This window comes from Notechis scutatus, chromosome 5, assembly GCF_049901735.1.
Source record: "Notechis scutatus isolate UNSWTSFEM ecotype Mainland chromosome 5, rNotScu1.2, whole genome shotgun sequence".
In the NCBI taxonomy this organism is placed as follows: domain Eukaryota; kingdom Metazoa; phylum Chordata; class Lepidosauria; order Squamata; family Elapidae; genus Notechis; species Notechis scutatus.
Window position 1 is genome coordinate 32,028,827 of NC_142013.1, and position 20,555 is coordinate 32,049,381.

General features: G+C 34.5%; 1 protein-coding gene across 4 annotated transcripts in view; it reads right to left on the bottom strand.

Annotated features, from left to right (window-relative positions):
• IMPG2 (interphotoreceptor matrix proteoglycan 2) overlaps positions 1-20,555 on the bottom strand; it is a 75,008-nt gene that overhangs the window by 52,148 nt on the left and 2,305 nt on the right. For all 4 annotated transcript variants that reach the window (XM_087966480.1, XM_087966479.1, XM_087966478.1 and 1 more), the window contains exons 3-6: positions 13,550-13,716; positions 7,638-7,669; positions 633-682; positions 199-281 (exon numbers count right to left, since the gene is read on the bottom strand). In XM_087966480.1, the coding sequence (XP_087822606.1) occupies positions 199-281; positions 633-682; positions 7,638-7,669; positions 13,550-13,716 (332 nt within the window). The remainder of the gene's footprint in view (positions 1-198; positions 282-632; positions 683-7,637; positions 7,670-13,549; positions 13,717-20,555) is intronic.

Here is a 20,555-nt window from a genome sequence, read left to right on the forward strand (position 1 = left end):
ACTTTTGAATAAAGAAATGTTGAACTATAGGCAGAGATATTCAATATTCTTCTAATCTTGGTTAGTCTTTGAAGTAAGAAAAATAAAGAACCATTTTTTAAAAAACTTGGATGAAGTTATTATTGCTCCAATACCTCCAGTGTCTATCAGGCAACATGTATAAAGATTAAAACAACTTTATAAAGCACTTTAGCTTACTTCATGATCTTCTGTCTTTTCAGTTCTGTCCAAATGACTATCAGTTGAGACCATATCAGGAGCAGGAATACTGGCAACAATATCTACATAAAATAATAAATGTTATCTTTTTTTTAAATTAACTATTTTGTTAAATAAGAACAATCCAAGTATAAAAAGATTATCAAGTCAAAACAAAATAAATCTGACTAAAGTTTTATCCCATTTAACATTGACCCTTTGAAAAATTGGAATCTAAATTATTGCAGAAAAACAAATGTTGACTTGGCCCATCATAGCTGCAGCATTTCTGGGAATAAAAAATGTCATTCCTGTCTAGAGCTAGGGACCCTGAGCTATTTCCATGCAAAACCATATGTTTCCATGCAAAATCATAATCATCTTGCTCCATCTTTTTCACTAATTCATAAATTAGACAATTAAGGAGAACAGACCTCTCAGAGTTGTAGTATCACCAACTGGAGATGGAGTTGACATCCTAAAACTGAAAAATAAGAAAAACAAAAGGATGAAGTGTGTCTGTGTGTGAGCGACAAAGAAATTGATTAAATATTTTCTTTCAAAATTAACAGTCCTTATTCCCATGGATCTTTTAGAAAACAGAGGAAAACGGATAAATAATCCAATGCTATTTGTAGAATGCTTTTACAATAGTTCATGAGTGTTTTTACTGTGATAATCTCACTATTAATGGGAAAAACTTGATCATGTGGAGATCATTAAATCCAGAAAATTATCAATTATATTTTTATTACAATTGAAAGCAATTGTTTGTATTTTCTGTCTCAAATCTAGCCAAGATGATGCTTTATATTTTCCGGATATGACTAGCTTCTTCTTAGTTTATATACTGTACATGGTCCTTAAAATAACATTTCCATCCACCCCCAAATCCTTAATAGAACATTTCTATCATGATTTGCAACTAGTTTAAAATGTATATCATTTTCCAATAATAAGAATAAGAATAATAACAGCAGAATAGAAGAGTAAGAACTGAGGATAATAAAATGCAAAGAAGTGTAAACAGAAGCAAAAAGAAGAAAAAACAAAGATAGTATTAATAATTAAAGGAATTTTAAGTGCAATCCAAAAACATCTTAGCATCATTTTAAACTTAAAGCAACTTTGATGTACCTGCATGGGAATAAGGGGAAAGGGAGGGATGAGCCTGCGGCCATCTGATCTCCAGAGGAACAAGATCTTATTACCTTCTCAGCTCGAGGTTCTCACAACATCCTTGCACTTTGAGACTGGCCAGCGCAGAGGTGGTATTCAGCAGGTTCTGACCAGTTCTGGAGAACCGGTAGCGGGAATTTTGAGTAGTTCGGAGAACTGGCAAATACCACCTCTGACCGGCTCCGCCCCTATCTATTCTCTGCCTCCTGAGTCCCAGCTGATCAGCTGGGTCTTCTTTTGTTGCCCTGCACAGGAGAACGGAGCTAGAAATCAGGTTAGTGGGGTGGGGAGGGAATGGGATTTTACAATATCCTTCCCCTGGAGTGGGAATGGGCATTTTACAGTATCCTTCCCCTGCTATGCCCACCAAGCCATGCTCACTGAGCCATGCCCACAGAACCAGTAGTAAAAAAATTTGAATCCCACCACTGGGCCAGTGCCACCCCGGACAGGTGGGAGGGGTTTCCACAGAACAACATTTTAACCTAACTGTTATGTGCAGGGAATTTAGATCCTGCCTAGCTTCTCTGCTACCATTATTTCTCAATAAAAGTTCCCTTTGAAATTCTGCCAGCATTCAAGAGTTCTGCATTCTTGAGGCAAGACCTTACATAGCCAGTATTTGATACTATTTAGCAATTTGTTGTATTTAACGTCAAAATTCTTAGAAGAAATCTTAGAGAAATTGAGATAACTAAATGCTATATATATATATATAAATAGATGATTTATTCTAAAATCATGATGGTACCTCAAAACAAAAGCTGAATTATTTAACTACCTCATTTTTTCCTTTACGATTTAATACACATTACAATTATAAACCTGAGAAACCTTTGTTTATGGTGATTATCAGTTACCCATAGTTGTCTCAAAGGTGCTTTTTCAAAAGGCAACTAGACTGTTTTTCCCCTGAGGAACAAGAAGATGATCTTTTCTTCTTCCTCCTCAGATAAAAACAATTGCCTTTGAAAAATCACCTTTGAAACTGAGAAACCTTTAACTTTTGTGCAGAATGGATATTTTTATGAAACCCAAGTCAAAACATTGAGACTTGAATATTCCCAATAGTATCCATGCATAAATACATTACGCAGAAATATCTCTGTTTGTTTCAATCTATTTGACCTTTGATCTTAACCATTTATCCACAATTTAACAACAGCAGCAACAACAAAAACCTTCTGCGGAATGATAGACATGATGTTCAAGACATGATGTCCAAGATAGACATGTGTGAAAGCAAGTGATTTCGGAGGAGAAAAAAGTTTCAGGAGACTAAGATTAATTAATTCAGTCAAGGTTTAAGTCTAAGAAAACCAAGTGGAATAAAATACAACTCTAATATTCATCATAACTGAAAGATCAAGTGTGACAAATAGTATATGTAAGATACTGTAAACCTGGGATTGGAATATATTCTTTGACTGAAGAGGAAGGAACTGAAATCACTGGAGGAAGAAGAACCTATAAAGAAAACCTGCCATTTTATATTTCCTTTGTATACTGGTTTTCTTTTTAGTAATTTCCCTATTTACCATCCCAGTTCATTTTGTTCAAAAAAAAAACAAAAAAAAAACAAAGTCGGTTTTAAAAATGAGTGTGAAATGAGCTGAAAAGATCCTTTATCATTTTCTCTGAAACAAATATAACTATGTGACATTTTAAGAGGCAGTTCTAGGCTTTAGGAATTATAATGGTTAAGTTAGCATTAACACATAATGCCATGTCTGTTGGCTAATAACTTTTATTATATATAGGTGCTACAGCACCATTGTTTACAAAGTCTTTACAAAGGCATGTTTTAGCCTGTGCACTAAAATAGTAGTTGACATAGTAGCTGCATATATTAGTAGCTGCATCTATTTTTTACTGTGTACATATAGATACTATGAAACAATCTTGGTTCAGTGTAAATAAGCTGCTATCCCATATATCTAAACGAGAAAAAAGGATGTAGAAATGGGAACAAATGGCATAATAGTTATTTTCTTTTACTGTTTACATTTTATAACTGCTCTTTGGGAAAAAAGAACAGCTTTTCCTGTCATGTTTAATAGAAAGTAATATAGTACCTTGACATATAAATACATTCTGAGTTCCCTAATTACTATTCCAGTTCACTGTTTCTCAGTATGTTTCAACTTGGAAAGAACCCCTGCCATTCTTCTATTTCTCTGGGAAGGTAGCATTCAATTTCAGGACTTGGGGATATATATTTCATGCTTCAAAAAACTTTATAAAAACCTATTATGAAATTACTTGAAATTGTTTGTGGCAAATGAACAGTGATCATTTTCAATAAACCTTTGAAATGATCTTATACTTAAGAGACAGGCTCCAATTAGCTCCAATTTTTATGATCAAGACTTAAAACACTGCAGAATTGTTAAGTAAAATGATGCCAAAAAATAGTGAATTGGTTTTAAAATAATAAATGCTAGAGTAAAACTGAAATGATTTTGCAAATATTTGCATTTTGAAATGTGAAACTTGTCTTATTTAAACTTTAGTTAGATTACAATTGTTATTTTGCGTGTCATTTATATTATAGGCCTGGCCCTGCACATTCTCAGAATTGTAATTGAACAATATTTTCCCAATTAATTTAAGTTTAGCTCATATCATTAATATACAAAGTATATTTTACAAATTTTCCCCAAGGATGCTGTGAATCTTACCCACTTGACAAATCACTACAAAAACTGTTTATATATGTGTAAACTAAAGCAGGAATCTCCCAAAGCTTAAACATTGAAAATATTTTTTTTAATTTCTCCATGGATTTTACAGAGTAAGATGAGATGGAAGAAGTTATGAAAACACTTGAAAGAATTACAATAAAAACAGAAACCTAAAAAAAATCAGTTGATGGTAATGTCTCCCTTTCACAGTTATGAGTTCCATATGAATGTAAGGAGTTAATTTCACTTATTTTCAAAAATATCATTGTACATTTGATAATTGTCATGAAATGAAAGCGATTTTGATTATGTAATATTATGGGTCCAGTTGGATAGTTATTATGTGATACCTGTGATAACATGACAAGTGCTTTGTTCTAAATATAGTAGAATCTCTATTACATTTTTTAGCATTGAAAGCATGTAGAAATATTTGATTGGCATTATAAATATGGGTTCTCCTTAAGTTATTAATGATACTGTATAAAGATTACCAAAGCAACATACTGTAATTGTTACATCTTTTATTTTAGCTTTTGGAGGATTTATTAAAAGATGATTAAAAATGTAATAAATGCTGCAAATTTCTATCTCAATGATTTAGAAAAGATGAAATTATTCAGCGGTCTGTAATGGCCGCCACAAAGAAGCCGGCAGCTGGGTAAGAATGCGCAGGAGGAAGAGGAGAAAGCCTTCGAGAGTGAAAGTTTTTCTTGGTTGACCCAGGACTCTAAGACATATTTAACACAATTCCTGGAAATTATGGCTTTTTGAATGATACTTTCCAGAAGAAAAAAATAAGCGGCAATTTTGAGGTGCTGAAAGGAAAGTTTACTCTCCTTCCCTACGGAAATAACAAGTGGATACTGAGAAACCTGTCTTTTTTAGGTAAAAACTGGCTTTATGTGATAAGTGGGAAGGGAGAGGACAATTTATATGTTAAGATTTTGTTGGAGGAGATGCCTTAAGGATTTGAAGACTGAAATGTATTGCAATGAGGCTTTAAGATACAGATTTGGACTTTCTTTTTTTGATTGATACTACCCCAGGAAGAGAAAGTGAGAACTTTGCCTTGGCTTGGATTGATTGATGACTTTGGGATTGTTCTATTTTTTGAAATATCTTGGTTGTTGCAAGAAGAAAGAGGGGGGGAGAAAAGAAAAGATTTATAATGGCTTTTTCTGTTGAGGAACTGAGAAAAGAATATGAGCAAACAAAAAAAGATGGTGAAGATGATGTGAAAGAAGCCTTCCTTTTTTAGAAATGGCGCTTGTTACTTATCAACAAACACTACAACAGATGGAGGCAGCAGCAGCAGAAGAAGAAGAAGAAGCCATCTTTAATGAATTTCAAAATTTAACTAAGAAAGAAGGAAGAAAGAAAGGAAGGAAAATGAAGGACTTAAGATTTAAAAAAACACTTAAGAAAGAGAAAAATAAGGTGCAAAATCAATATGATGATAGTAAACAAAAGAAAAAGGAACACAACAGAGAAGGGAAGCCAGTAAGGCAGAGGCTAGGAGAAGGGGGTAGAAAGGTCTGGTGGGAGAAGAAAGAAAGGGAAAAAGTGGAGAAAAGCCACAAAGTTTTGAAATCAGATGGGAAAAGGGGAATCTTTTTTAGGGACAAAGGGTAAAGTATAATTTCTTTAAAAAGATTTTGCAAGGTACATAAGATGGTATTGTAGCATTTGTATTAGAAATAGAAAATTAGAATGGTTTAAGAGTTAATAAGAGATTAAAATGTTGAAATGTTTAGTAATGATTGACTTTAAAATCTAATAAAATATTAAAGGGAATGTTTAGAATATTGAGTTTTAATTAAAGAGTTTAATATGACTATGGTATTGATGTTATTATAAAATTATTATTGTAGCATTTGTCTTTGGAAAAGGCAATGGGAATGTTATAAGATTCAATATTTAGATCTATTATTTAACTATGTATTTAATCATTTTGATTTATTATTTTTCTTTTATTAAAAAAAAATTAGTAGATAGAATGTACCAAGCAGAATCAGATTGGGTATTAGGTGTTATTTTAAATGTTAATCTAATTATTTTAGGGGAGATAGAAAGGCATCATACTCTGTTTAGTGATTTCAGGAGAAATTCTTTTTTTATTATTATTATAAGGAATGAGACAAAGGGATAATAAAGAATGGACAAAAGATACAAATATAATGACTCAAATTAAGATGGATTAAATAAGATAGAATTAAGAAGAGTGAAATGTGTGGAGAAGCCAATATAGAAGACATAGAATGGTAAATAAAATAGGTAATGACGTGTAAGATGAGCATGAATATAATTGAAGTCCATGTAGAGAGAGGTACCTGGGGCCAAGTTACTTTCCTAAAAGATTTTTATATGTTTGTGTGTTGTGTGTTTATGTTTCTGGGAGAATTAATAAAACCTTGCAGAAATATAGAATAAGAATAATGGTAACCAAGTCAGAAAGAAATAGATGAAATAATAATAGTGAAATTGAATAAGAGTAAAGAGAAGTAAAGAGAAACTGGAAAAGAGGTATTTGTATGCTCATATGGAAATGGTTTAAAATAGAATTATATTGTATAAAATAAGGTTTTATTTGACTTGTAAAATTTATAATGGAAAAAGGTTCAAGTATGTAATGGTTAATGATGATTTGTTTGTCTTTAAAATCAATAAAATTTGCTTAAAAAAAAATGATGAAATTATGGCTGTTGGTATTTATGACAAGTTTGTTTTCCCTAGACTATGAAAATCACTTAATAATAATATCAAGCCTAGGGAAGCTTAATTAATGTTCACACCTGGAATCTGCAGCTTAACTTTTTCTTTTTGGCTCCAAAATGACGAGCTAGACTTTAATTGTGAATTTTTTAATTAAAAAACTTAATGCATAACCATGAAGTAGCCAAGGACTTTTCCAAACCTTGAGATAGGTGAAAATGCTTTGAACTTTGCATGTTTGACCAATATTATGCTTATAAAATATGCATTAAATTCTTAATTCTTAAATTCTTAAAAATCTTGAATTCTAACTGAAATAGTTAGGAAGGAAGGATGCTGTGAAACTTTAACTTACCCACTGGATAAATCACAACAAAAACTGGCAAGAAATCAAAATAGTGGAATAAAAATAAATCATGCAAGCAACTGTTCAAAGTTACAACAGTGTCTTACTTCTGAACATACTGGTAATCCTCAATTTACAACCGTATGTTGAGCAACTGTTCAAAATGACGACAGCACTGAGAAAAGTGACTTGTGACTGGTCCTTGCATTTATGACTGTTGCAGCATCCCGATGGTCACATGTTCAAAATTCAGGTGCTTGGCAACTAGCATGTATTTCCAGCGGTTGCAACATCATGTCTTCCCTCCAACAAAATCAATGGAGGAAACTGGATTTGCTTAATGACGTGATTCACTTAACAACTGCAGTAATTCACTTAATACAGCAAAAGAGGTCATAAAATCCGGAATACCCTAAACAATTGCTTTGCTTAGCAATGGAAATTGTGGTTCCCAATTGTAATTGTAATTTGAGGGCAACCTGTACTGTAAAATCTCGAACAATACACATACTCACCCATCCATCGCTTCTTTAGTATAGGACAATTTCTAGAAAAATAGAAAACCATATTTTTAATGTGGAACTGCATTTTGTAAATTTATGTTATATTTTATGTTTTATATATGTGCCTCTATTATGTGTCCCAAGCATTTCAAATAGTCAAACCCGTTCATTCTTATTTATTCATAAAAACATTCAAAGGAAAGCCCCCAGTGGAAGGCATATATGTTTACAGAAATAAATACATCAGTTCAATAGATGCTTACATTTAATAGCCACATTATTGGGGAATAGGTTATGTAAGACTTCAGATGAAAGGTCCAACTCTTAACACATAAAAAGGGGTGGGGCTTCAATTGAATTATCATGACAAGATCTTGACTTGTGTTGACATGCCCCCTCATTCACAGATGTCCAGTCACCAGGATTCAAACTTCATTCCCATCAACTAATATTTGTTTTTTAAAAGTTAAAAAGTTTCGGAGAGATGTTTATTACAGAAACCCTAATGGGGTTTCTTAAGGTAGATTCAGACAATGGGATGTAAATACACATTTAAGGGATAGTATACAAACATCACAAAAATTGCAGTGAGAATAGTCAATGTCAGAAATACGTTGCCTATTTATTTCACATTTTAAATAAACAAATATGTAAAATGCAAAAACTTAGAAGTGTTCCCAAATATTCAGCTGGGAACATTTGTTCATAAGGAAGCCCAGGTGGTCATCACAATACAATCCTTTGTGTTTATCATTTTGTGTGTTTATCATTTTGTAAGCTAACTACTGAATTCCTATTCACCAAATATTAAATATCCACTTGTTTTGCAGCAGTGATTATCTATGGCCTGCACTTCTTTGGATTATAACAGCATTTTTCTTGACAACTTTAAGAGGTGTGGTCTTAATTACGCAAACAGCCATGTTGAAGTCTTCACCTCTTGAATTTGCCAAAGTTGAGAAATATTGGATTACAGATGTAAACTTGAAAATAGTGGGGTGGGGCAGGGCCGGGAGAACTCAGTTAGCCCAGGGCACATCTTTAACTCTAAATCACTTAGGCAGCTGGTCCGATGAAAACCAGCACGTTTAAAATAACACTTACTGGAAGTGTTTGGGTTATATGGTAAATATAAGCATGATATCACCTTGGATACCATGGGATTAAGCACTCACCCCTAGTGTCTGGTTTCAGGATTTGAGCAGATGACTTTTACAGAGACCACAAAACAACTCAAAGCAATATTGATACTCTATTCTGGGCTTGGAAGTTTTACTATTGCATAATAAGACTGTAAGACTAAATGCAAATGTAGTTTATTATGGCAGAAAAATATAACATTATCTTTAACAGCCTGTTATGGTTCTGATATGTTGAAACCATTCCATCTTAACAAATTCAGATTGCAGAAATGGATTGTAATTTATAACATTTGTAGTATGTCATACCTTTGTGGGGGGGGGGTTAATGTGTGGGTGGATGGAATAAAAAAAAAAACTAAAGTAGTTGGCTTCATTCAATAGGTATGTGTTGATTAAATTCTCCCACATGCTTCTAAACAAAAACTTTAAAGGACACTATTTAAATGGTTTATTTTTTTCTGATTTCATTAAAATATAATCTAAAAACTCATTTAGAAGCCTTTATTAAGACTGTCTTTATTTTTTTAAAGTCAGATGCTACTAGAACAGGGGTAGTCAAACTCGATTTCATTGAGGGTCGCATCAGGGTTGTGTTTGACTTCGGGGGTTGAGGTGGGCATGGCCAGGATGGCCATGGCTAGCTCGACATCACACATGTCGAGGGGCTCTGTTATGGCCTGTGCGGTCTGCCAGCTAAAACTGGCTCCCAAACTCCGTTTCCAGCTGCAATGGCCTCCTGCAACACTCTGCCAGCAAAAATGGAGCTCAGGAGCCACATGCGGCCTTCCCGAGATCCATTTTTGCTGGCAGAGGCACCACAGGCCAATCCTTTGCTGTTTCCAGGGTGGCCCTGCGTGCCAGATCTAAGCAGCCCGCAGGCCGGACTTTGATACCCCTGTATTAGAAGCATATATTATACAGTCATTATATGTGCCTTAGCAAAGATATTAAATTTTTCCAAACTTTTTGTTTAAAAAGAACTATTTTACTTGTAGCTATCACTGCAGCCTTCACAGAAGGTTATCATAAATGTTTCTATATAGTTATATGAAGTTGCTTAAAATAACTAATTCCTTAATTAGGTTTTTAGGTTTGTATAACATTTGGGAAAAAAAGTTTACATAGGTATATATTTAACATCACTTTACAAATGTAGTGATTTCATTTGATATCATACAATTCATGATAAGAGTAATTAATTTATTGAGTTCCACCTTTTGTACATTTTTTGCCACAGAGGAGTAAGAAAAAATGACTCTAATATTTATGAACAAGAAAATAAATAAAAGGAATGTCAATATCAGGGCATTGAATCGGTTTTGGAAAATGCAGAAAATAACATTAGAATACAACACTCAATTCAAAGGCTAGAATCAGCAATCCATAATTCACTTAGCCCCAATTGCCCATTGATTAAATCAAATATACCAGAACCTCACAGCAGATTTATTATTAAAAACTACAGTAATTAAAAAGCTACATAACATTAGATGATGCCAAGCTAACTTCAATTATTTATTCTTTCTGAATATACAGCTAAATCAAGAATAATTCTAGCTTGGTTGACAATCAATTGCTAAGGGTATACAACAAGTCTGAATATATGAGCACCTCTTTGATTCAATTTCAATAAAAATGATATGGCAGACAAGCTGTATTTAGTTTTATGCAAAACTAATGAACAGGTCATATAATATATGTGGTTATGTGGTTATATGCAGGGGTGGGATTCTACCTGTTCACACCTGTTTGCTAGAACCAGTTGTTAACATTCTAAGCAGTTCGGAGAACCGGTTGTTAGAAGAAATTACTGGCCTAATCCTGTAAGGAAGGCAGGAAGGAAACATTCTGGTGTTGCTTACAGAAACTGCCTCTCCGTTAGCCCTTATTACATTCTTGGCAGGACTAGACTTCCTGTCTCAGGAACATCTCTGGAGTTTTTTTCTCCTCCTTTGCTGGTATTTTGCTTGTGTGGAGTGACCATTCAAAGTTACAATGGCACTGAAAAAAGTGACTTATAACCATTTTTCACATTTATGACTGTTGCAGCATCCCCACAGTCATGAGAGGCCAGGCAAGGAGATGCGTGCCTTGATGTGAGTGATATTGAGTTGGCCACACCCAGCCAATATGGCCACCAAGCCACCAAGCCACCCAGTCACATGACCACCAAGCCACGGCCACCACCTAAGCCACGGCCACAGAACCAGTTGTTAAAAAATTGAATCCCACCCCTGGTTATATGGACATTTGTTTGTTTAGTTAAGTTTATGTAATGTATATTGGAGGTGGTGACCCTTTGAGAGGATTCTAATCGGCATACATTAAAATGAAAGTAGTGTACATTTAAATTGTTCATTAGTGTACATTTAAAGTGATAAAGTTATTCAAAGTCTCAGGTCAAGAAGGCATATTATGGACAACGTAGGCAAACAAACATTCTGCAGTTGGCAAAGGAATTAGACAAGGACTTATACTCTTCCATTATTTATTCAATCTTTTGGTTGAATATATTTATTCCATGGAAATCTGGATTGGAAGAAGATGAGAGTGTTTTCTTTACAACTGGAGGAAGAAACATCAATATCCTGCCCTATGCTAATGATATTTCTTTTGATAGCAAAAATTTAAAAGGTCTGCATGTACCAGTAATAAAAATCTAGCAGCATGGTGGAGGAAAAAATGGGACTACCATTAAGTACAAAGACCAAAATAATGACAGCAGACACAATAGCCAGCCTTATGAAATGAAAATATTGAAGTGTTAGATAGGTTCTGACTTTTAGGCTCAATCATCCACTGTAAAGGAGTAAGCCACCAAGAAATACACTACAGACAAGCACTTGGTACCATAGCCATTTTAAAATATTCAAATATCTAGCAGCAAGGTAGATGAGCTTAGTTACAAAGGTAACAGGTAAAATATTGGAAGACTCAAAGGACCTGGGTAGGAACAGACCATTATGAAGCAAAATCTGTTTGAATAGACACTGACCTGAAAGTACATAGTCAATCAATTAGACCTACTTATAAACCTGATTTGCCATAAACTAAATTGGCCCAAATGTTTGCCTTGATCTATCAACAACAATGTTATTAAGCTAGTATTATGCTTTAAATACCTGGGCATGGTCCTACAGCTGATGGAATCAAAAGAATTCATTCTATCCATTAGATAAAATATGAGTAAGAGTGCAGCACTTATTCTACTATTCTAGGTGTGTGTGTCAATATATGCTGCAGCTATTGCATTGTTTTGCCTCTAGTTAGCACAATTACTATGTAGAAACATGCAGTGTTTAGTTTTTCATCATTTGAATAACATAAGATTTACTAATAAAAACATGTGCAATTTCGGCTTTCTAACATGAATCCAGAGATTACATACTCTGTAGCCAGGTTCTGTAGAGCAGCACATAAAATAAGACAGAAGGTAAACATGTCGGTCAGGGGTATCAAACTCGAGGCCCGTGAGCCAGATGCATCATGTGCTGACCACGTCCACCCCCATTTTAGCAAAGGGGAAAAAAGTTGTGATACATCACGTGATGAAAAAGAGATACTGTGAGTCTGACACCCCAGTTGAATATGATTAACAGGTATGATTTATTCTTAGCATTACATTTTTTAAAAAATTCCTCTTGTTCTTTTAAGTGGAATGTGGGCTTTGTTTCATACTTATCTTGTGTCCAGGTGCTTGCCTGGATTGTGGTATAGAGATTTTAGAGCTTTTTCAGCAAGCACCTGGACACAAACAGACCCCCCCCCCAATACCTCCCGCCCAAACATGCCCCAGACAGCTACCCAAATAAAGCCTAGCTTCCTAATAAATAATTATAGGCCATTCACAAGAAACCAAGCTGCACTAAGAAACTCTAATGCACAAAACACAATGTTGCCAACTAATCAAGAATACAGCAACTCAAAGACCAATAAACACAGACCTAGACTCCCAGCCAATCAGGATGAGGAAAAAAACATTCAAATAAAGCAGAAAGACAGCACCAAATTCAAACAAAAAATGGCTGCCAAGCCTGACACACAATTAAAATGAACCCAATACACAAGCCTGAGGATGGCAGATGAGATTCTGCCGAAACGTAGCTATAATTTTAAAAGCACAAATATTAAGACATGGGAAAATCCCCGAAGAAACCTAAATACCGTACATATAAATACCCGCGAAAACATAAGAATATATATATACTCACACTGATGATGTTACCTTATTGGATAATGAAATATCTGCAAATAACCAAGCTCAGAAAAGCACTAAAAACTCTCTCTTTGTTTATAGTTATATTTGCTTTGTGTTTTTTAATGACTATAATAAAAATTAATACAGATTTCTCAACTTTCTTGCGATCAAAGCTGAAATATATTTAAAACTTTTTTTCTTCACAATCTATTTTCCAACATTTGTTACTTGATATTTGCAAGATGACATCCAAAGTAATTTTGGGTACATCAAATAAATACTAAAAATATAAAAATGAAAAAGAATAAATTTTAAGAGATATTTCAAATTAGATGTAAGGTGCTAATTTCCCAGTGCCCGACAACTCTGAAATTATTTTCATCATGTCCATTATGACATAGTAAAAGGTAATTGGCTTAATAGAATAATCAATTAAAATTTAAAAAATAGAATAAAATAACAGAATAATTGAAAAAGCCATTTCAAAAATGCACATCCTTTTCCCATCATATAGCAATAGTCTTATCTTCACTATAATTGAAACTATGTGCAACTGATATTCTCTTAAACTCCATATCTCTTACCTTTGCTATGAGGCTTTGATATTCTTCAGATTGACTAAAATTGGTGCCCATTTCAAATATATTCACAGTTCCTGCTTCACATTCATTTAGCCACTTTTGGTATTCTTCTTGTCCTGGGAGTCTGTCGAAGAAAATTTTGAAGGCTTCCCAAATAGCTTCTTGGCAGACTTGAAAGAAAGAAAGAAAGAAAGAAAGAAAGAAAGAAAGAAAGAAAGAAAGAAAGAAAGAAAGAAAGAAAGAAAGAAAGAAAGAAAGAAAGAAAGAAAGAAAGAAAGAAAGAAAGAAAGAAAGATCCATTACTGTGAAAGTACAAGTATCACTATTATGTAAAAACTATCCTGTTGTATTAGGACATAAAGAGAGAGATGCACAAACACATAGATAGATACTGTTGTTGCTACTGTACGTGAACAATCATGCTGGATTAGAATTTAAAAAGAAATACTATATTCAACTGAATGTTGAAATGTACAAAATTTCTAGACATCCAGGTAGAGGGTTATCTAGTCTACAAAAGTCTGGATGGTCATCACATGGCAGTGAAGAGAGTGGCTTTACTTAAGAGTGAAAAAAGGCACAACTCTTTGTGAGTATACAGTTTCTGAAAGTGGACATCAGAAGAAATGTAGAGACAAATTCATATGTTAATATTATATAAAAAGCTATCAAGATTAAAAGTTAAAAAACAATGACAGAAGAATGTTGAAAGTAGGTACAATTTTCTAAAGAAAAGTCTAAAAGAATAGTAAGAAAAGAGCAATAGGGAAATAAAAAATTACTAATTATTTCAAATTATTTCAAATTATTCTATGTGGCAATTGTTAATCTAAAAGTGGCTTAAATTGCACTAAGTTTATTGAGTGTATATATATATTGAGTGTGTGTATATACAGGGGTGGGATCTGACAGGGTTAACTACCGGTTCAATGATTTACGAGGTTCGGTGATTTACTATGTGCTTCCCTGCACGCTGCACGGGCGAGCCTGTAAATCGTCATCAGCACGCGGCGTGCAGAGAAGCAGCCTTTGAAAAAGCCCTTTTTTCCTGCTTTTTTAACTGCAGCTGTGCTTTGCACAGCAGCTGAAGTTGAAAAAGCAGGAAATAAAGGTCAGGTAAGAGTCCGGGTGGGCAGGTGGGCAAAAATATCAGCAGACATAGAACCGGTTCTATGTCTGCTGCTCTTCAGAGCTACCGGTTCTACAGAGGTGTGTATGTATGTATGTATGTATGTATGTATGTATGTATGTGTATGTGTACACACACACACACATACACACACACACACAGGGAGAGCTTTGTTTGGGTATTTTCCCACATCATTATAGTTGTGCTTTTAAAGTTGTAGTGGCATCTGCCACTATCTGCCACTATCTGCCAATCACATCTGCCATTCTAACACAGCAGTAGGCTAGCACCAAATTTAAAACAGAAATGGCTGTGAAAGCGTGACTCAGAGATGAACACAATACACAAGCCTGATGATGGCAGATGAGATTCTGCCGAAACGTCACTACAACTTTAAAAGCACAACTATAATGACGTGGGAAAATACCCAAACAAAGCTGAATACCATACATATAAATAACCACGAAAACTTAAGAAAACATATATATCTTCTAATATCTTCTGTCTGTTTTGTAGCTTTTTTTGTCTTGATTGGCTGGCAACATTGTGTTTCCTGTATTGGAGGCTTTTAGTGTGGCTAATTAGAAACACCAATCAAGCAGAACACAGCAAACTCCAAGACCAATAAACTCAGACCAAGACTCCCAACCAATCAGGATGAAGAAAAAACCATTCTGGCACAGCATAGGCTAGCACCAAATATAAAACAGAAATGGCTGTGAAAGTCTGTCTCACAGATGAACACTATACAGAAGCCTGATGATGGCAGATGAGATTCTGCCAAAACGTTGCTACAACTTTAAAAGCACAACTATAATGACGTGGGAAAATACCCAAACAAAGCTGAATACCATATATATGTATGTATGTATGTATGTATGTATGTATGTATGTATGTATGTATGTGTATACACACACACACATATATATATTTCTATTAGCATCTCCATGGATGTATCACAAGATAATTTTGTCAAAATTTTGTCAAAATGTAGGCAATGATCTTGTTCAGAGGAATCTCACAGAAGTTACGCCAAGAGCAGATTGACTAAAATTGAATGCAGAGATTAAAAGGCATGATAGGAACATTATTTTCTTCGGTCAGCTGGAGAACATTGTTTTTGTTAGATTTTTGTCTGAAATAAGTGTCTAGAAATCATCTAAAGCTTTGTGGTATAAACTTTTAACATTCCACTTAGAAAAACCTCATTTTGTGTATAATTACATACACCATGTTTTCCTTCCTCTTTCCAAATGATAAAATAGCTTTAAAAATGTATTAAATAAGTTTAAAACATAAAAAATTATATTACAGTCTACTCCAAGTAGGCATTTTTTTCTATAACAAATTGTTCGAGCTCATGTAGCAAATGTATCTGAAGAGAATGTAAGATAAATCTGGTCTATCCTAGAAATCAGAATTCCTAAACAATTAATCACCATGAATTTTTCAAATGCTAACACTTGAAACTTGTGTAATTCTCCAGAATATTGCATAATTGGATTGTTTGTTTTTTTGTTTAAAATGTCCACCCATCTCATATAGATGATTTCTAAAAAATAATAAAAATTCAATGAATAATTACAAACATAAATAATCTAAAATAATACCTGAGAAACTCACAATATTCTACAAAGAGCTTCCCCATTACAGCCTTCTGCAATGTATTATCTTCCAGATTTACATTTCACAATTTACATTATTCCTAATTTTTACAGCTTAGATGATCAAATTGGTAAAGGCTGAGTTATTGGTTTGTACAGTATCACTGACACTTGACAATAACATTCAGTATGAGTTCAGTCCCATAAGGGTAGCCTCCATCATTATTTATTTGTTTGTTAAATTTATGTCCCACTTATCTAGTCTAGGGGGTTTACAACAATAAAATTAAAATTAATTTGTGTCTTATGAGGATTCAATGTTAGAACAGTTTTCTTTGGGAATTGTATGATCCATTTAATCAGTAACATATTGTATGAATCCTCCAATCCTCCAATTTCTTCACAAAAAGCTTTAGTCTTTTCAGGAAGTGCCAGTTAACATTACTATTATTGTCCAATGCCTTTTTATCATTACATACAGTAAGATGGTTTAGTCTATTACTTGTCATTCTACAGACAGGGATTTGCTGGGGATCAGCGCCTGACTAGTCCTGCTTATTTGCTTGGAGGTTGGAGAGCTTGCTCAGTCATTTATGTAAATGAGCAGTTCTTCAGCTTAATCCAATTATAAACCCATTTGTGTTTCTTAAACATTGAACCATGTACAGTATATTGGCTCAGGAAAACTAAACCTTTTAAACTGAACTCCCAAATATCCAACAATTTGTTACTCAATATGAAAAAATGAATGAGTTACTGCCTCAAAGAAGCCTCTCTCTCTGAGAATTTTATACCACTAACAGTATTATTACTAAGTATATGGCTAAAGAAGCACTTTTAGTCAAGAAAGCTCAACCTAGTTCTAGATATCAATTCATTCTCCTGTTGTTAGACAGCCTAGGAAGAGAGTAAGAGAAATGTCATGCCAGTTCACAGCTACTTTGACCATCTGGGCTAGAGAATCCTTGTCCATCCTCACAGAAGTCTTTGTGTGTGACAGCCCTTATCAGGGGATCAAACAACCATCTGTTGTAGGTCTTCCTGATTAGAATGGAGCAGTTCTGAAAAATGCAGGATCACATCAAATGGATAAGAAATAGGGACAGTCGAAAAATGAAATATTAGTATAGATTTAATTATATAGTAAACTGCTATTTGGAGTTGAAGAAAGAAATGAAGAGATGACAACACAAGAAAGAAAGAGACATGAGTATGTGAGAATGTATGTTGCAGAAATGGCAAGTTACTCAAATGAAACAGAAGAGATGAAACATAACCCAGAGAAAGAGAAGGAAATTTAATGGGAGGATATGATATTGGTGAATGGTAAATTGGTACAATGTAGGAGATATTTGTTTAGGTTTCTGTGGTGTTAATTTGTGTAAGACCTTTAATATCAGATGTGATGTTAAAATATTACCTAACTTCAATCAACATGTACATCTACCACTTCAACCCTTTGCAGGAATGTACTGGTTTCTAATTTATTTTAAGACAGCATTTAAATGTCCTAAATATAGCACCCACAAATCTCTTTTATTAAGCTTGCAATTCTTAACAAGAGCATGGCAAATATAATTAATTGATTATAAGTGTCAAGAAATTTAGAGAGAAGCAGTGACTCTATGCATAGAAAAAGGGCTGTACAAGTTCTTAGGAATCTAACCAACCTGTTTGGATGTTGAGACATGGAAACTATGGTCAAATTACATAAATTATAGAGGCAAATGTATAATGGAAATGGACATAAATGGAAGAGAAGGAATGAAGCTTTTTCTTCTTTATCTCAGAATCACAAGCATTTTAAAAGACTATACTTAGAAGTCTAGAGATACTGCCCATTGTAGGAAAATGATCTGATTCCAAAGAAGATGCTTTGAAGTAGTGGTGGGATTCAAAATTTTTTACTACCGGTTCTGTGGGCGTGGCTTGGTGGGTGTGATGTGGCTTGGTGAGTGTGGCTTGGTCGGCTGGCAGGGGAAGGTTACTGCAAAATCTCCATTCCCTTCCCACCCCACTAACCTTTGATTTCAGAAAAAAACTATCCTGTAATCTGCAACTCTTACACTGCAAAAACATATGGACTACACAACTCGATCAGGGCAAAGCAATAGACGCAATCTACATAGACTTCTGTAAAGCCTTTGATTCAGTGGTACACGACAAACTACTCCTAAAACTAAAATCTTATGGTATCTCTGGACAACTGGACAGAAGCATTCCTGTCAAACGGACAACAAATGGTCAAAATTGGGAGTGTCCTATCAAATTCTGTAACTGTCAATAGTGGTGTCCCCCAAGGCAGTGTTCTAGGACCAACTCTCTTCATACTCTACATAAATGACCTCTGTGATCATATTAAGAGCAACTGCGTTCTCTTCGCTGATGATGTAAAGCTGTTCAATACCACAGACAATACTGCTACCCTTCAAAAAGATCTTGACTATGTATTAGAATGGTCAAACAAATGGCAACTTCAAATCTCAACAAATAAATGCTCTGTCTTACATATTGGCAAAAAAAAAATCAGAAAATAAAATACAAGCTGAATAGTCAAGACCTTTTTTATGATCCAAACTCTGTCAAGGACCTTGGAATACTCACCTCTAATGATCTAAGTGCTAGAGCCCACTGTAACTACATAGCCAAAAAGGCATTAAGAGTTGTTAACCTAATCCTATGTAGATTTTTCTCTGGTAATATAACTACTAACTAGAGCATACAAAACATTTGCTAGACCAATACTCGAATACAGCTCATCAGTCTGGAACCCACATTACGTATCTGATATTAACACACTTGAGAAAGTCCAGAAATATTTCACAAGAAGAGTTCTCCACTCTTCTACTTGTTGTAGAATACCTTATGCCACCAGACTTGAAATTCTAGACCTAGAAAACCTTGAATTACGCTGCCTTCGGTCTGATCTAAGTATGGTATATAAAATCATACATTGCAATGACTTACCTGTCAATGAATACTTTAGCTTCAACCATAACAACACAAGAGCACACAATAGATGCAAACTCAAGGTTAACCGCACCAAACTTGATTGCAGGAAATACGACTTCAGCAACAGAGTGGTCAATGTCTGGAATACTCTACCTGACTGTGGTTTCTTCTCCAAACCCCAAAAACTTTAACCTTAGACTGTCTACTATTGACCTCACCCCGTTCCTAAGAGGTCTGTAGGGGGTGTGCATAAGCGCACCAATGTGCCTACCGTCCCTGTCCTATTGTTTCTTTTATTTTTCTTATATGTACCCATTTCATGTATTCATAACTATGTATATACTTATACCTATTATCTTGTAAGCGATTGACAAATCAAAATAAATAAATAAATAAATAAATAATAAAAACCTGCTTTCCAGCTCCATTCTCCTGTGCAGGGCAACAAAAGAAGACCCAGCTGATCAGGTGGGACTCAGGAGGCAGAGAATAGATGGGGGCGGGGCCAGTCAGGGGTGGTATTTGCTGGTTCTCCGAACTACTTAAAATTTCCATTACTGGTTCTCCAGAACTGGTTAGAACCCGCTGAATACAACCTCTGCTTTGAAGCTACCTCTCTGCATCTTCTTATGGCAAGCATGCCTTTTTCTGATCTTGCATAAACTTCACGATCTCTGGAAAATTTATGCCTTTATGGAATTGAATTTGGAGCATTACAAGCCTTATGTTATTCTCATTTGTAATATCCACATAGTCAAGTAAATGATACGTTGGTATATGTGTTTACCTCAAACCTCTAATCTGACTGAACTGACATATTTTTTCATATATCACATAATTTTCTAAGCCTGCCTGCACTGAGAGGCAACATAACTTCTTCAAGTAATTACACTGCCTTCTTCCATTTCTTATGTTAGAGGCTATTATTTGAGGTAAAACAAATAACCTAAGTACTAGCCCTAATACAGTGAGAAGAGAATTTGCTTTGCTAATATTTAGTGAAAAAGTAGCACAATAATTAAAATAGTGGATTATCATGGGAAAATCTAGGTTCTGGTATCCATGCAGCTTTGAAGCTTTAAGCCAATATTGCTGTAATTTAGTTAGCATATCAGATAGGTCTGTAGGAGTACTATGCATATTGTCTTAAGTTATTGCAGGAAATTCATGATTTAATGTAATAAACAAGTGAAACAAAGCAAGCATCTCAAATAGACAGCTGTCCATTGTCCTATTATTTCCTGTAATTTTTACTTCGGTTGGAGTCATCTCTGCTCAACCTATATCCTTCATTGTTACAACTTTCTGATGAGTAACAGGAAG